The 15,963-nt window shown below is 31.5% G+C and overlaps 1 protein-coding gene across 1 annotated transcript in view; it reads left to right on the top strand.

The window, feature by feature from the left end:
* Positions 1-15,055, top strand: part of Gkap1 (G kinase anchoring protein 1) — a 53,823-nt gene extending 38,768 nt beyond the window's left edge. The window contains exons 8-13 of the mRNA XM_026412486.2: positions 1,769-1,921; positions 7,626-7,727; positions 11,336-11,399; positions 11,595-11,665; positions 12,100-12,177; positions 14,728-15,055. Coding sequence (XP_026268271.1) covers positions 1,769-1,921; positions 7,626-7,727; positions 11,336-11,399; positions 11,595-11,665; positions 12,100-12,177; positions 14,728-14,775 — 516 coding nt within the window. The 3' untranslated portion in view covers positions 14,776-15,055. The remainder of the gene's footprint in view (positions 1-1,768; positions 1,922-7,625; positions 7,728-11,335; positions 11,400-11,594; positions 11,666-12,099; positions 12,178-14,727) is intronic.
* The last annotated feature ends 908 nt before the right edge of the window (positions 15,056-15,963 follow it).

The following is a 15,963-nucleotide window of genomic DNA, read 5'->3' on the forward strand; positions in this document are numbered from 1 at the left end:
TAGGCAGTGGTTTCTTGGATAAATTGGACTTCATCAAAATTAAAAAATTTTTGTGAAATATTTGCAGAGACAACCCACAAGTGAAAATTTTGCAGATCACATTTAGTAAGATATATTTATTTGGAATAAAGAACTCTTACAACTAAAAAAATAAGTAACTCAGTTAAAAAATGGACAAAGGGTGGCACACACCTATAGTCCCAGCAGCTTGGTGTGAGGGCTGAGCAGAGCAAAAGGATTGCGAGTTCAAAGCTAGCCTCAGCAAAAGTGAGGTGCCAAGCAGCTCAATGAGACCCTATCTCTAAAAATACAACATAGGACTGGGGATGTGGCTCAGTGGTTGAGTGTCTCTGAGTTCAATCTCTGGTACCCCCCAACAAAAAAAAGGACAAAGGTTCTAGGTAGACATTTCTCCAAAAACATAATGCAAATGCCCCAGAAGCATATGAAAGGATGCTTACTCCACCAGTGTCAGGGAAATGCCACTCAAAACCACAGTGAGATAATAATTTACACCCAGAATAATAATAAATGTTGGTGAAATCACAAAGAAAATAGAACCTTCTTGCACTGCTGATGGGATTGTAAAATAGTGGGCTGCTTTGGGAAACTATCAGCAATATCTCAAAAGATTAAACAAAGTTCATATGACCCGGAAGTCCCACTCTTAGGTATATGCCAAACAGAATTGAAAATATGTCCACAAAAAAATCTTGTGAATGAATGTTCATAACAGCATTTTTCATAATGGTCAAAGTGTATAAACAACTCAGTGTCCATCAATCAGTGATTGAAGAAGATGTTGAATGGGATATTATTTGGCAGTAGAAAAAAATGAAGTACTGATGTATGCCATAACATTGATGAACTTTGAAAACATTTTACTAACTCAAACTAGTCACAAAGCTGGTTATGGCGGTGAATGCCTGTGATCCCAGCTACTCTGGAGGATGAGGTGGGAAGATCCCAAATTCAAAGCCAAGCTGGGGTTGAGGGGCAGCAACCAAGTGAGACCCTGTCTTGAAGAAAGAAAAAAGAAGGAAGGAGGATAAGGAGAAGGAAGAAGTTAATCACCAAAAAACATATTGAAACTGGGTACAGTGACGCATGCTTGTAATTCCAGTGGCTCGGGAGGCTGAGGCAGGAGGATCATAAGTTGAAAGCCAGCCTTAGCAATGGCAAGGTGCTAAGCAACTTGGTGGGACCCTGTCTCTAAATAATAGAGCTTGGGATGTGGCTCAGTGACAGAGTGCCCTTGAGTTTAATCCCCGGTACCAAAAACACAAAATAATACATATTGAATTATTCTTTCTATTTGAAATATCCAGAAAAGGCAAATTTATAGAGCTAGAAATAGATTAGTGTTGTCTGGGGCTGGAGAGAGGATTTGGAGGAAATGAGAAGGAATTGCTAATGGGTGCAGGGTTTCTTTTTGGAGTGTTAAAAATGTAATAAAATTGTGGTGATAGTTGTACAACTCTGAATAAGTTAAAAACCATTGACTTACCCACATTGAGTGAATTGCATGTGAGTAACAAAAGCTTTAAAATCAATCAGTTCCCAACTTTAAAAAAATATGAAGTAAGAAAAGGACTTTTGGAAATGGGTCTACTGTTTATTTCCTGGAGATACAGAAGGATTGAGTGGTAATCTCCTAGCTATCTTTTTTTTTTTTTTCATTCTTTATCCTTCTAGTGACTGACTAGGTTTATTAAATGAATACACTTGTTGGGTTGAATAATAGTAAATCATAATTCATTTTTGACAGGAATTGAGTTCTTCTCAGACTTTATCACATGATGGAGGATTCTTCAATAGACTGGAAGATGATGTTCATAAAATTCTTATTAGAGAAAAAAGAAGAGAACAGCTTACAGAATATAATGGAACAGATAATTGTACAGCTCATGAACACAACCAGGCATGTAAAATAGAAAATTCTCTTAAAATCATAGTGAAATTAAAATGCAAATTATCTTTTTTTAAAGTAAGCTTGTAGAATCCAGTTTTGATTATATAAAGCAAGTTTTTTGATATTATCTTACTAGTTAGTAATCCCACGAAAGAATTTGTTTAAAAATACTAAGTTTGCAGTTTATTCATTGATGAATATTTATTGAATATGTTCTATATTTTATGTACAGTTAAGCACTGGTTAAGGGATGAGGGAACACAAAGATTAGTGGGCATTTGAGGAGGTAGATTTGTAAAAGGATTGTTTGGCATGATGAAGACTTGAATAAGAGAGATATGAAACAATAAGAAAGATATTTTGAATAGAAAACTTAATCATAGCTTGGGTGAATTTCGAAGGTATGTAAACAATTACGTTTGGCATGGATTTTAAATGATAAATAACTTTAAACTGCGAAATGGAGAAAGACTGCGTCCTAAGACAACTGCAGAATTAGGAAAGACCTGTAACTGAGTATTCAGAAAATTGAAAAACTCTGCAACCAAGAAGTTTAAGGCAAACTTGGAATGACATGATTAGAAAAATAGATTGAAGTTAAATTTTAAAGATTTTTTTTCCTATGAAACTAAGAAGTTAGAATTTTATCCTTTATAACAGGACAAACTGGATGGCCTGAGTTAAATCTGGTCAGTGGTTGTTTTTTTGTTTGTTTGTTGTTCTTATTGTTTTTAAGGCCCATGAACCAAGAATAGTGTTTACATTTTCACTTAACTGTTTTTAAAAAATAAAAGAGAATAACCCAGAAAGCCTAAAATATTTGCTGCCAAGCGCTTTACCAAAAAAAAAAAAAAAAAGTTTGCCATTATGCACCATTCGCTCTCAGTGTTGTCTCCCTTCTCTATTCTAACTCTGAACCAACAGGTATTGCTAGAAAGTATTTTTAATACAGTGCTAATGTTCTCATATGATAATCAGTGCTATGTAATTTTTGCCATATCCCCATTTCTACTTGACAGTCCTTTTTTTCCACATTTGTTATTGGTGCATTATAGTTGTACATAATGATGTGATTTATTGTTACACATTCATACATACACACAATACAACAATAGAATTTGGCCAGTTTCACTCCTCAGCACTTTCCCCTCCTTCCCCATCACCCATCCCCTAACCCTTTCCTCTATTTATCTCCCTTTGATTTTTAGGAGATCCACCCCCACCTTTTTTTTCTCTTTTTTCTTCTCTAGCTTCCACATATGAGAGAAAACATATGACCCTTGACATTCTGAATTTGGCTTATTTCACTTAACATAATGTTCTCTAGTTCCATCCATTTTCCTGCAAATGCCATATTTCGTTTTTATTTATGGATGAATAAAAAAGTTTGTTGTGTGTATATATATACCATGTTTTCTTTATCCATTCATCCATTGATGGACATCTAGGCTGGTTCCATAGTTTGGCTATTGTGAATTGTGCTTCTATAAACATGGGTATGCATGTATTACTGTATGATGATTTTAACTCTTTAGGATAAATAAGTAGAGAATCTTTGAAGGCTTTTGAGTAGAAGGGAGAGTTTTATTTGGTAACTATTAATAAATTTCATTGCAGTACCTAAGAAAAATTGAAGGAGGATGAAGGGTATGGAAAAGAACTAGATAATGCTTAATTGTAAGGGTTTAGTGCAACAGTAGTATTCTATTAGTAGGAATATAAATTGGTATAACCATTTTGGGAAACAATTTGGCATTATCTTTTAAAGTTGAACATGATGGATGGGCATGATCTATGTTGTAGAAACTCTATCCCTGAACTAAGCCCTGTAGGCATGTTAAAAACTTCATTGTTTTGTAATAATAAAATCAATAGGAGAAGTGAATGAACTGTAAGCTGCAGTTCATTGGACAAATATCAAGAACAAAGTGTTTAATGATAATAGAGTTCAATGCTATTCATACATATATTAAAAATTAGAAATTTGATATATTACTTAGGGATATCTATATGTACACATACATGTATTTTATATAGACATATAAATATACACATATAAATGTATATATACATAAAGGCGATGTTAAACATAATGTTAATGTAATGTTCATAACAGTGGAGATAATCAGGAGAGAGGAGAAAGGGATATAAACTAAGAGAGGCACATGGGTGCTGCCAAGGTATTGGTAAAACTCATCCTTAAAAGAAGTTCAAAACTCTTAATCTGCATATTGGGTTACTTTTACTTTTATCTAATATATACATGTTATATATGTGCATATGTGAAGTCTTTCATAATTAAAAAAAATTAGGATTTTGTTGTAGTATGTCATTGAGTGTACTGGGGAAAAAAGAATTGAGGCTGGTTTTTAAATTCTCTTTCTCTGCCCCATTGTACTCCTTTCTCAGAGAAAGAAAATTCTTCTTTTTGCCAGTATTCAAATCATTTTTAAACTGTATATGCATTTATATATCAGGAATTATTAAGTGTGAAAAAATAAACGTGTATTCTGCCATTTTTTTTTTCCCCAGTACCAAGGATTGAACCCTGGGGAGCTTAACCACTGAGCCAAATCCCAACCCTTTTTTATATCTCATTTAGAGACAGTGTCTCACTGAGTTGCCTAGCACCTCACTTTTGTTGAGGCTGGCTTTGAACACACAATTTTCCTACCTCAGCCTCCTGAGCTGCTGAGATTATAGGCGTGCACCACTTCACCTAGTGGAATTCTGCCATTTTTAACAAGCATTTATTTTCATTAAGTAGATTTTTATCATTTCTTACAAACAAAAAGAGTACATGAGAAAATGTCAGAGTATGTAATACCTATTTATATTTTATAAAATTTGTTCCTGTGTGCACATCTGTATACACACAAGATATACACATATGTACATGATACGTATGTGCATTCTGTGTCATAGTATAAAACATTCCTATCATGAGCTACTCTTAAATAAATTTGAAAGCATTGTTTTCAGGATAGCCTCAGCTCAATTAAGTTCCCACGTATATACTTTTCCAAACTTTTTTCTATAGCAACTGAAGACCAATCCTGTGTGAAGTCCTTCCCCACTTACTCATGAAAATAATGTGCATTTCACATGCCATTTCCTCTTCCACAGCCCAGTCTTCAACACTAAAACCAGAAAATCTGGATATAATCTTTACTTCCCTTTTATTCCCCATAACATTTTGTTTTTATTATAGCAGTCATTCTTATCATTCTTAATAGATTTTAAGTTCCTTTGGGCACAGAACTCTGTCTTATACATCCTTCCAATCTCATTTTATTATGATATCTTTTACTTAGAAGATAATTTGTAAATATATTTATTAAAATGTAGTACTTCATTAAAAGTGAGTATATGTTAAAACAATATGGCTCTGTTTTAAATAGTGTTATGTATTTATTGTAGAAATTTAAGTAAAATACAACAATAAAACTAAAAATAAATATTTGAGGAATAGATATATGGAGATATATATATATATATATATATATATATATATATTCAGATATACTGCATTAACTACTTAAAATAGACTCTTATTTCATAGTTAACCATTGAGTTGGTGGGAATTATTATCATCCCCAATTTGTAGATGTAGTGGGGAAAGAAAGACCCTCATCTTAGTCACCTGGAGGAACCTACTCGTGATATTTTGGTATAGTTCTACTTTTCTATGGATATATACATTTTTCCTCAATGTATAACTGTCATATGAACCACTTTTTTTGGTTAATTATAGATGGTTAACATTTCAGGTCATCAGATAGTTCTTGTACATTAAATAAATATTCAGTTTATAGATTAAGTTGCTTGCAATTATCCTATGCTGAGAAAAATCTTAATGTACCAGTTTGATAACTAATGAGATTGCATGTTTTTTTCAAGTTTTTTTGGTCATATGTCCATCATATTGGTTACAACTATTTTTTCTAGCTTTTAAATTCACCTTTTGATTACAGTATTTTTTGAGATTTTTTAATTGAGTCAAGTCTGTCAGTCTTTTTCTTTTTGTTTTCTTCCTTTGATATCAGAAAGTCTTTCCTTTTCAAAGTGGAGAGTCATATTTATCCAGATTTTTAAAAATACTTAAAATAGGATATAGAATTGTGGCTCAGTGGTAGAGCATTTGCCTAGCACGTGTCAGGCACTGGGTTTGATTCTTAGCACCGAATATAAATAAATGAATAAAATTTTAAAAAGATCCATTAGTTTCTTAAAAACATACTTAAAACGGTCTCATTTTTATCAAAAGTTGTATTCTACATAGTTCTCATTGTTAGATACTCAATATAAAATAATTTTGATAAAAGAAAAATTTAAAACAATAAAGTGAAACCTATTTTGTGATTAAAATGTTGACATGATTTTTTTCTTCACACATATTACAATTTTGGGATCATGCAAATATATTTTATTGTTCTTTATCATCATTTTTAGTGATTGCATAGTTTTCAGTTTTGTGAATTTACTGTGTATTTAGCCTATGTCCTAAAAAAAAATTATTAAAAGCTTTGGCTTTTAAATTGATAATATATTTTTCATAGATGCTTCACCTTCCCACTTAACATAAATTTCTAGGTGTGAGATTCGTGGGCCCAATAGTAGTATAGTGCTAATTTTGATCTACCTATCTTATTCCTTAAACTAGAAACTCAGACTAGAGTGTCCATCATCCTCATTTGCTACATTCAACCTCTCATCCAAATGCTATTGATTCTGCTCCAAATTATTTCTCAGATACACTTATCTCCATTTATTCTGCTTTACCTTTATCCAAGGCATAATCTTGTTTGATCTGGGCTTATAATAGCATTAAAAATTCTTTCTACCTGTCTTTGCCCCCACTGCAGTCCATTTTCCACACAATACCTAAAGCTATTCTTTACAAACATAAATGTAAATCTAATATAAAATATAAATATAAATATAATATAAATGTAAATATAATGGTTCTGCTCAGAATCCTTCACTGCTTTCTGTTTTAATCACAGTAATTTGCAGACTGTTTTATAGCTTACAAGGCCCTCTAAGATCAGGCTTTATTGATTTTTCTGAAGTCATCTTAAACTATCTCGCCCCTTATTATACTCCATCTACAGTGTCGTCTTTTTTCTTCCTTTCTAATTGCAGCATTTGTTTATCTGTGATCTGTCTCCTCTCTTAGATATCTAAGTCCCATAAGAGTAAGAAGCTTTTCAGTTCAGGTGTTCTATTGTATACCTGGTACCTAGCAGCTAAGATAACCCGTATTTGTGGAATAAATTGGTGTTGCCTCCTTACTCATTATATAAATAGAGCCAATTTATGTTCATCAAAAGAATGGACTTTGGATGACTTTGTACATTTAAATTTATTTACTTTAGTATATGGTATAAGATGACAGGAATTTCAGGATAGACTAATAATAATAACTTGTCATGGAACACTTTTAATGTTTATTTCAAGATAGAAATAACATTTCAGAGTCCTGATATTCTTAAGTATATTTGCAGTTTGAGATTAACTGTAGAAATCTTATTTGCTTACATTATAGAATTAGGATCATAATTGAGTCAAAGTGGAAATGTCAATATTTAAGGTTGCCTAAGAAAATTAATTAAAGTTAGGATTTTTCTTTTTAAACTTGTCACAAAGGACTGTTGCAAGCCAGGTTTGATAGAACAATTTTAGTCCTAAAATAGTATTTTTCTTTTTTCAGGAAGTGGTTCTAAAAGATGGAAGAATTGAAAGACTAAAGTTGGAACTTGAAAAGAAAGATGCTGAAATCCAGAAGCTGAAAAATGTGATCACTCAGTGGGAGGTTTGTATGCACCAGTCTATAAATGCAAATGTTCTTTTTCTTTTTTTTTTTTTTAGTTGCCAATGGACCTTTATTTTAAATAGTTATATGTGGTGCTGCAAATTGAACCCAGTGCCTCACACATGCTAGGCAAGCGCTCTACCACTGAGCTACAACCCCAATCCTCTGCTTTTCTTATATGTTTAATATACAGCTGATAGAAACAGTCATTCTGCTATTGAGAATTTTAAAACTGATTAATGATTTAATGTCTGAACAATATTATAATTTTATTGTTGTAAAATATTTATAACCATTTCAAGTGTACTACTGATTCAGTGGCATTGAGTATCTTCATGATCTTGTCTAATCATAACCATTATCTCTTTCCAGAATTTTTTTTATCATCCTATCCCAATCAGAAATTCTGTACCCATTAAACAACTGCATTTTCATTCCCCAGACCTTTATAACCTTTAATATCTATGAATTTGTCCATTCTGGTTACCTCACATAGGTAGAATCATACATTGTTTTTCCTTTTATGTCTGGCTTATTTCATTTAGTTTAATGTTTTCAAGGTTCATCCATGTTGTAGCATATATCAGAATTTTATTCCTTTTTATAGTTGAATGATGTTCCATTGTATGTATATACTACATTTTGTTTGTTAGTATACAATCTTGAGTCCCAGATTTTAATTCTTTGGATTAATTTTTTGAGAAACCACCAACTCTTTTTCAAAGTAGTTATACCATTTTTTAAAATATTTTGTTGTTGTTGGACACGATACATTTATTTATTTTTATGTGGTGCTGAGTATCGAACCCAGTGACCTGTAGGCACTAGGTGAGCGCTCTACCACTGAGCCACAACCTCAGCCCCAGTTATACCATTTTACATTCTCACCTGTGCTTAGGGTTCTAATTTCTCCACATCTTCAACATTTGTTAAATAAGTGTGTATTTTTAACCATAAATTATGTGAATTACTCTCTTACTTCTTCCTTTAGCCCTTAAAATTTCTTTACTCAATTTGAATATCACTCTCTTTGACTAATTCTTAGAACAATTGTTTATTGAGTACTTGTAGTATGCCAAATACCCTTCTGGGTCCTGCGTATGTAATAGTTAAAAAAAAAAAAAAAGTCAAGTTCCAACCCTTATGGTATTTACACTTCTTTCCTGCTCCTGCCTTTAAGATTCACTATATGTGCCCATCTTCCTTAGCCTTTCATTTCTGCTTTCATTACTTTTGTTGTTAATAGGCATGGGGAATAAAAAATGAGTTACAAGGAAGATAAACATATAAACAATTGCAGTACATTATAAGAATTATAATTGATATTTGACAGAGTATTCAAGAAGTACAGAGAAAAGAACAAAGAGTTGTTGCTGTTTAAAATTGGTAAGATTTTACAGAAAATATGTTTTTTCCAGAGAGGAAAATAGTGTGTACAAAAACATGGGAATGGTGGGATGTACATGGTAACTGACATTTAGAGAATGGAGAAGCTATCGAAAATGAGATTGAAGGTGTTTGTTGGGTATTACACAAAGAGGGCAGTGAAAAGTCTTTTCTTTTCACATGAGAATTGTTTTGTGGGATGATAATGCATGTAGCCTAGTCTTAAAGTGAAGACAGTCTGATAAAAATGACCATATATTGAGTGTAAGAGGAAGGACACATTTTTCAAACTGTTTTGAGAAATGGGAACTAATAGATTCCATTTTTAACTTGTTGAATTTGAAATGGCTGTGTTATATGCAAGTATATATGCTCAAGACACAGTGGGGGTCAATATATATGCATTTAGCTTTATCAATTTTATATGCTCTTTCATAAACTTTCAAAACACTAGTAAGGGCATCAAATATTGCTTACATTATCATAAACTACTTATTACTGGTATTTTACATATTTATGTTTTTGTAGATATGCTTATTCAGGATTGTATATACAAAACTATGTATGCTATTTATTTATGAGCAATTTAAGGAATTTTCACAGGTAAGTTTGCACATTTTCAAGTTTGCTTTAAGAACCAATTTAGACTCTTCAAGGCTTACTTAAGAGGTGGCTTGTGTATACTGAGCAGAACCTTGGAGCTAAAGTTTTGAGCTAAAGTTTGGTGAGATGTTAGCAGAACTTGAAGACATGAGAATGGGAATTTTATAGTAGTGTGGCTCCATATTTATAGTGTATTTTTCTGTATTCATAGTGAATATAGTTGTAGTTTAGTGGATATGTTTTCCCCCTTGTATCTATGTTTCCATCTTGTCTTCCTTATTCATTTCTAAACTCAAGTCCTACCCTTTATATTTACTGTGGTGCTTTGGTTTACTGTGTTGACTATACTGTTACTTAGCATATAGTACTGATTTATCATTAGCAATTTAATGGACAAAGTACTGGTTAGTAAAAGCCACTTTTATAGGATGTGAAATTCATTTAAATTTGTTTTACAAATAGTTTTGAGGGTTGGGGGTGTAGCTCAGTGGTAGAGCACTTGCCCTGTGTATACAGGCGTTGGGTTTCATCCCTAATACTGCCAAATGAAACAAAATTTTGGGATCTGGTAACTTCTGCACATATCTGTACATGTTGAGAGAAGAAATGAAAAGTTTCTTAAAGTTTCTTACATGTTTTCCTTTAGGCTTTTTTTTTTTAAATTTTTTTTAGTTGTCAATGGACCTCTGTTTTACTTATTTATATGCAGTGCTGAGAATCGAACCCAGGGCCTCACATGCTAGGCAAGCACTCAATTACTGAGCTACAACCCCAGCCGTTCTTTAGGCTTTTATTTTTAAAAATATACTGAATGTATTTTTTTGATGTACTTATTAATTCTTTATCAGTGATTCAAAGAATGTTACATGTTGAATATAGGGTAGCATAGGCAGAAAATTGCCTAGAATATGGATTGTTAATGTGGGAGCACAATTCCTCTTTGTTTATAAATGTATTATTATATCATTTATGTAGTATGAGAAGGAGCAAACCATTTGGAAAAAGAAATTGAAAAAAGACTTAAAAGATTTTAATAAATAAGTCATATCAGCTAAAAATTACCATAATAATAATTTTTAGTCAGTGAATTAATAAGAGATTAAACTTTAACTGAGAAGAGATAGAACTGCATTACAAAATTCAGTTACCACTGCAAGTGTCCCAAAATTTAAATTATAGTTTAATAAGACTAAAACTTCATTTTTAGTATTCAGTAACCACATATTGGATAGTGGCAGATATGAAACAGATATAGAAAATTCTTATATATTGCTGGACAGTACTGGTATAGAACTGTGAGTCATTTTCATTTTGGTTTTTATCTAAATTATTTTGAATTGTATTACCTAACTTTCCTTCACTTTTATCCCTCCTTTAAATTTATAATTATCCCTCCTTTAATTTTATAATCACCTATAATAATATCTATTATTGTATCAAAGATTTATTTTAGTAGTAGACAATTCTGAGTATAGCTTTCTCTATCCTTTTTCTTTCAAAAGTAATTTATATCTTTAAGCCTAGAATTCACAGCTCCACAAATTGATAGTGAAACAGTAATTGTTGATAAAACACTAATTGTATCATTTACTTTTTTTAAAATAAATTTTTTCTCTTAGGCAAAGTATAAAGAAGTAAAGGCAAGAAATGCACAGTTATTGAAAATGCTGCAGGAAGGTGAAAGTAAGTGATGTTATGTTTTTAGAGTTAAAGTTAATCTTAAATAATACCTGAAGACAATTTTTCAAGATATAAAAAGGTTTCCCAGAGTGTTCTCACTGTACTTAACTTGGTATTGGTTTATTGTAGTATTGTTTAAGTATTTGAGTGACTGAAAAGACTATACGGTGGTTTTTCCTTTTTTTTTTTTTTTGTCAGTGAAAGATAAAGCAGAAATTCTTCTGCAAGTTGATGAATCACAAAGTATCAAGAATGAGCTAACTATACAGGTAAGGAACTATGGAGCATTCGAGTAGTCTTTTTAGGCTGTTCTTCAATCTTACAGTATTAAACTTGAATAAACAAATACAGCCCATCAACATTGCAAAAAGGTGATAGAAATTATACTTTTATTGTGTAATAGCAAATAAATGATGATTCTATTTTTTGCACCAATGGGGAAAAATAAGGTTGCATTTTAGTGAACTGTGAACATAGAACTTATTCTGTTCCTGTACTTGATTTTCTCTTTCTATCCTTATTCAGTCTTCTAGTACAACAGTGAGCTTATCCTATCTATCTTTAATATATAACCATGTACAACATCTAATGGAAATTATGTGGAGGGTTTCTCCTTTGATACTCATTTATTTGTCAGAATTTATCATTGTAAATTAAGTGTTATAAATTTTAAAATGTTTTCTTATTGAATGTTTGGTTATAGGTGACGTCACTGCATGCAGCGTTAGAACAAGAAAGATCTAAAGTGAAAGTATTACAAGCAGAATTAGCCAAATACCAGGTATGCTTTTAAAATTTTCAAGAGTTTTCATTACACACAGTAATTTGAGTAGACACTATGTGAGAATAAATGTAGTATTTTATTCTTAGGCCAGAATTTACACACCATATATATTAATAATTTTGTTAATAGTCATGTACTTTGTGTTTTAGAAAATGTTAGATATTGATTTGTACAGTATCAAATAAGTAATTTGGGAAAGTCTTTGGAATTAGTAGAAGTATGACATATGTGCCTTTGAGTCATCTTGGGGGAAATGACATTTGTCCCATTATATCCTAAGTTTGCTTGGGTACAGGGCTATAGCTCCATTAAAAAGATACCATTTCCCCTTTATAATTTATAAGTACTATGTAGGGGTAATATTTGGAGAAATTGTGTGCATATCATTTTTATTATAATATTTGCATCAATTATTATTTGTTATTTGCATCAGTTATTTTTGGTGATTACCTAATAGTGATTTTCTAATTTTTTGTTTTATTCTGCATTTACAAGATGACATTCAGCATCTTCTCTCTGGATGAAGCCAAAAAAACCCCAAAGCAGTGCTTCATTTTAATATATATTTATACATACATACACATTTGTATGTACATATTTATGTTTCTGAATCATAAAAATGCATTAATTGATTTGGAATTATGGTCAAAAAAATGCTTAGAAGCCAGTGGTGGTGTGGAGAACCTAAATTTTGTTTAGTCCTAGCTTTGAAATTGAATCAGTTTGGGAAGGAAAATTTTCTTTGCTTAGGAGATTTTGAAAAAGATCCCCCTGTATATTTGTTGTTTGGTTTGGTTGTTGATTTACTTCATTGAGTTGCATGGTAAGTTTTTAGCCACATAACATTGATAACTATGTATAGTGGTTATATATCTTTAAGAATTCTTAAATTTATTTTTATTTTCCTGCTAATAGATAAATCTCTTTTTAAAATACATGTCATTACAACCTAATGTTCTACAAAACCTGTTCATTCATTAAATCTTTGCAGAACTTTAATGTGATCAGGAGTTAAGAACAGCATTCTTATACTTGGGATGCTCCCCTCCCTTCCACTTCTTTCCTCCCCTATACTTCTCTCCCCTCCCTTCCAAGAGTGGTGATATAGAGAGTAGTATAAACAGAATAGGGGTAAAAGAAATTATTTTCAAACTCATTATCAAATGAGTCTTGTTATGTCTCTGTTATGACCACTACTTCAAAAATGTACTTCCATAGATAAGCAGTTCTCAAATTTGGTTGATCAGCAGGATTACTTGGAAACATTTTGAATTACAGATTATAATCCAGTTAAATAGATGTGGGACAAAGCCCAGACATCAGAATTTTAAAAACACTACTGCTTACCAAAGTAAGCTTTATGCATGTATGAATATCTCACAATTCATTCCAATTTTATATATAACTATAATTTACCAATTAATAAATAAGTAGAAGGAAGATCATTAGAGAAGGGGAAAAGGATCAGGGGGAAGGAGGAGGAAGGGGAATTAGGGTATTGAAATGAAGAAAACTGTTATGCATTTATGACCATGTCAGAATGAACTCCTAATAATGTGTGTAACCATAATGCACTAATAAATTTATAAATACTACTACTTAGGTAATTTTTTGATACTTTTGTGTTTTGGTACTGGGGATTGAACCAAGGGGTACTCAACCACTGAGTTACATCCCTATCCCTTTTCATTTTTTATTTTTAGACAGGTTCTTGCTAAGCTGCTTAGGGCCTCACTAGTTGCTGAGGCTGGCTTTGAATTTGTGACCCTGGATTCTATCCTCAGTACCAAAGAAAAGTGGGTGGGTGGGAACTATTTTAAGGTATTTATATTTAAATTGAGGGATAGAGTGCATAGTTATGGAAAATTTTAATTTTCTTTTTATGCATTGTACTTGCCATATTTCTACAATTCATATTTGCTTTTTAAATTAGAATAAAGCAGGAAATATTATGTTAAAAGTAATGCATATAAAATTCTTTATGTCTTTAAAAGCTGCTTTTTCTCTTGGCTCAAGTCAGATACCATAAATGGTGTTTCATATGCAACAAGTTAAATATAGATTTATATGTGCTACTGAGAAATCTATGGATAAACAATCAAATTTTTAATTCTGTTTATATCAACAAAACTAGATAGAACTTATATTATTAATTGTATTACTCAAAAGATCATGAACAGAATTATTAAATGTGCTGAACACATATAACAGATTTTGTGTTTTATTTTGGTATTGATTAAAAATTTAATATTTTTAAATCTCTGGGGCAGTCAAAGTGAGCTCTAAAACATAATATGTTTATCATCTAGCTAAGTAAGCCCAGACAAATTCATATAGAAGTGCTGTAACTATTTTCTACAACCTACTTTAATCATTTATAAAAATAACCACATAAGAATAATTCAGTAGTATACATATTCAAATTTATAACAAATTCAAGAAAAAAATGCTTTCTTATCCCTAAATATCTTTGGTTGTATATATTCTTAAAATGAAAATGACCCCCAAGTGCTATATTCTAAATAATTTGTTGTATTTTCTTTACAGGGTGGCAGAAAAGGGAAAAGAAACTCTGAATCTGACCAGTGTAGGTGATTATATTATTAGCCTTTGAAGTCAACACAAAAATTAAATCTTTCAGGGTTTTTCAAAGATGTATATATTTAATGCTGTGCAACTGCTAAACTATGCAGTTTTGTTGAAGAAACTAAAAGTACTAGTTCACTAACAGTCTATAATTTTATGTTCTTTTGACTTAAAGTGGAAAGAAGAAATATAGAATTCCAGCCAAACTCAAGTGTTTATCATTTACTATTCATACTTCTTATCACTTTAGTTTTTCATCAGTCAATAAAGTTAATTTACTCTTCCACTAGTATGTTCGATTTTTAAATTTTCATAAACAGTGTAAAAACATTGTTTTTGCTTATAGCTCAACCAGTTAATTGGATTCTTTCAGCTTAGCAAATATTTATTCAAGACATACACGAGTGAAATATGGTTGACATCCTCAGTTAGGTTATGTCTAGGGGAAATAGAAAGTGGACATGGGTAAAATAAAAGCAAAAAATAATTATCGTGTGAGTATGCTATCATATTATTTGGGAATTGCGAAAACTTGCATGAGATAATTATTTTAGAGAGTATTTTTTTCTGTAAATTTGAGAGGCATTCCAAGCAAAAGTGATCCCTTTCTGGGCTGAAAGATTTATTTAAAGAATAATCTGGCCTGAGGACAGTAACATGATACACTGAGAACTGGAGGACTATTGATGTGTGGGGAGGAAGGAATGAGAGATTTTTCATTGGTATAATCAATTACTAAAAGAGCTTTATTTTAGTACAATCACTGAAATACAATTATTATTCATTAAAATAAAATTTTTCTTTGTGTGTTAACAAAGAGAATACATAAATAATGGTCTTGACTCTTAAAACCAGCATTATATTCTACATCTTAATAATCTTTGAAGAAAAAAATACTTCAGCAGAAAGTTCATGAAATTGTCATCATTGCATTTTCTGTCTTCTTCCATGAGGTTATATTAGCCTCGAAAAGAATTGTGATATATTATTCTCTGTAGTCCAATTGCTTAATCTGTTATGAGGCACAGAGTAGATGCTAAGGAAATATTTAATTAATAAAAGAAGACCTTCAGGACTGGGGCTATAGCTCAGTGGCAGAGTGTTTGCCTGGTATGCCCGAGGCACTGGGTTCAATCTTTAGCACCACAAACAATATACAAATAAAATAAAGGCATTTTGTCCATCTACAACTACCAA

The sequence above is a fragment of the Urocitellus parryii genome, chromosome 4 (assembly GCF_045843805.1).
Source record: "Urocitellus parryii isolate mUroPar1 chromosome 4, mUroPar1.hap1, whole genome shotgun sequence".
Taxonomy (NCBI): domain Eukaryota; kingdom Metazoa; phylum Chordata; class Mammalia; order Rodentia; family Sciuridae; genus Urocitellus; species Urocitellus parryii.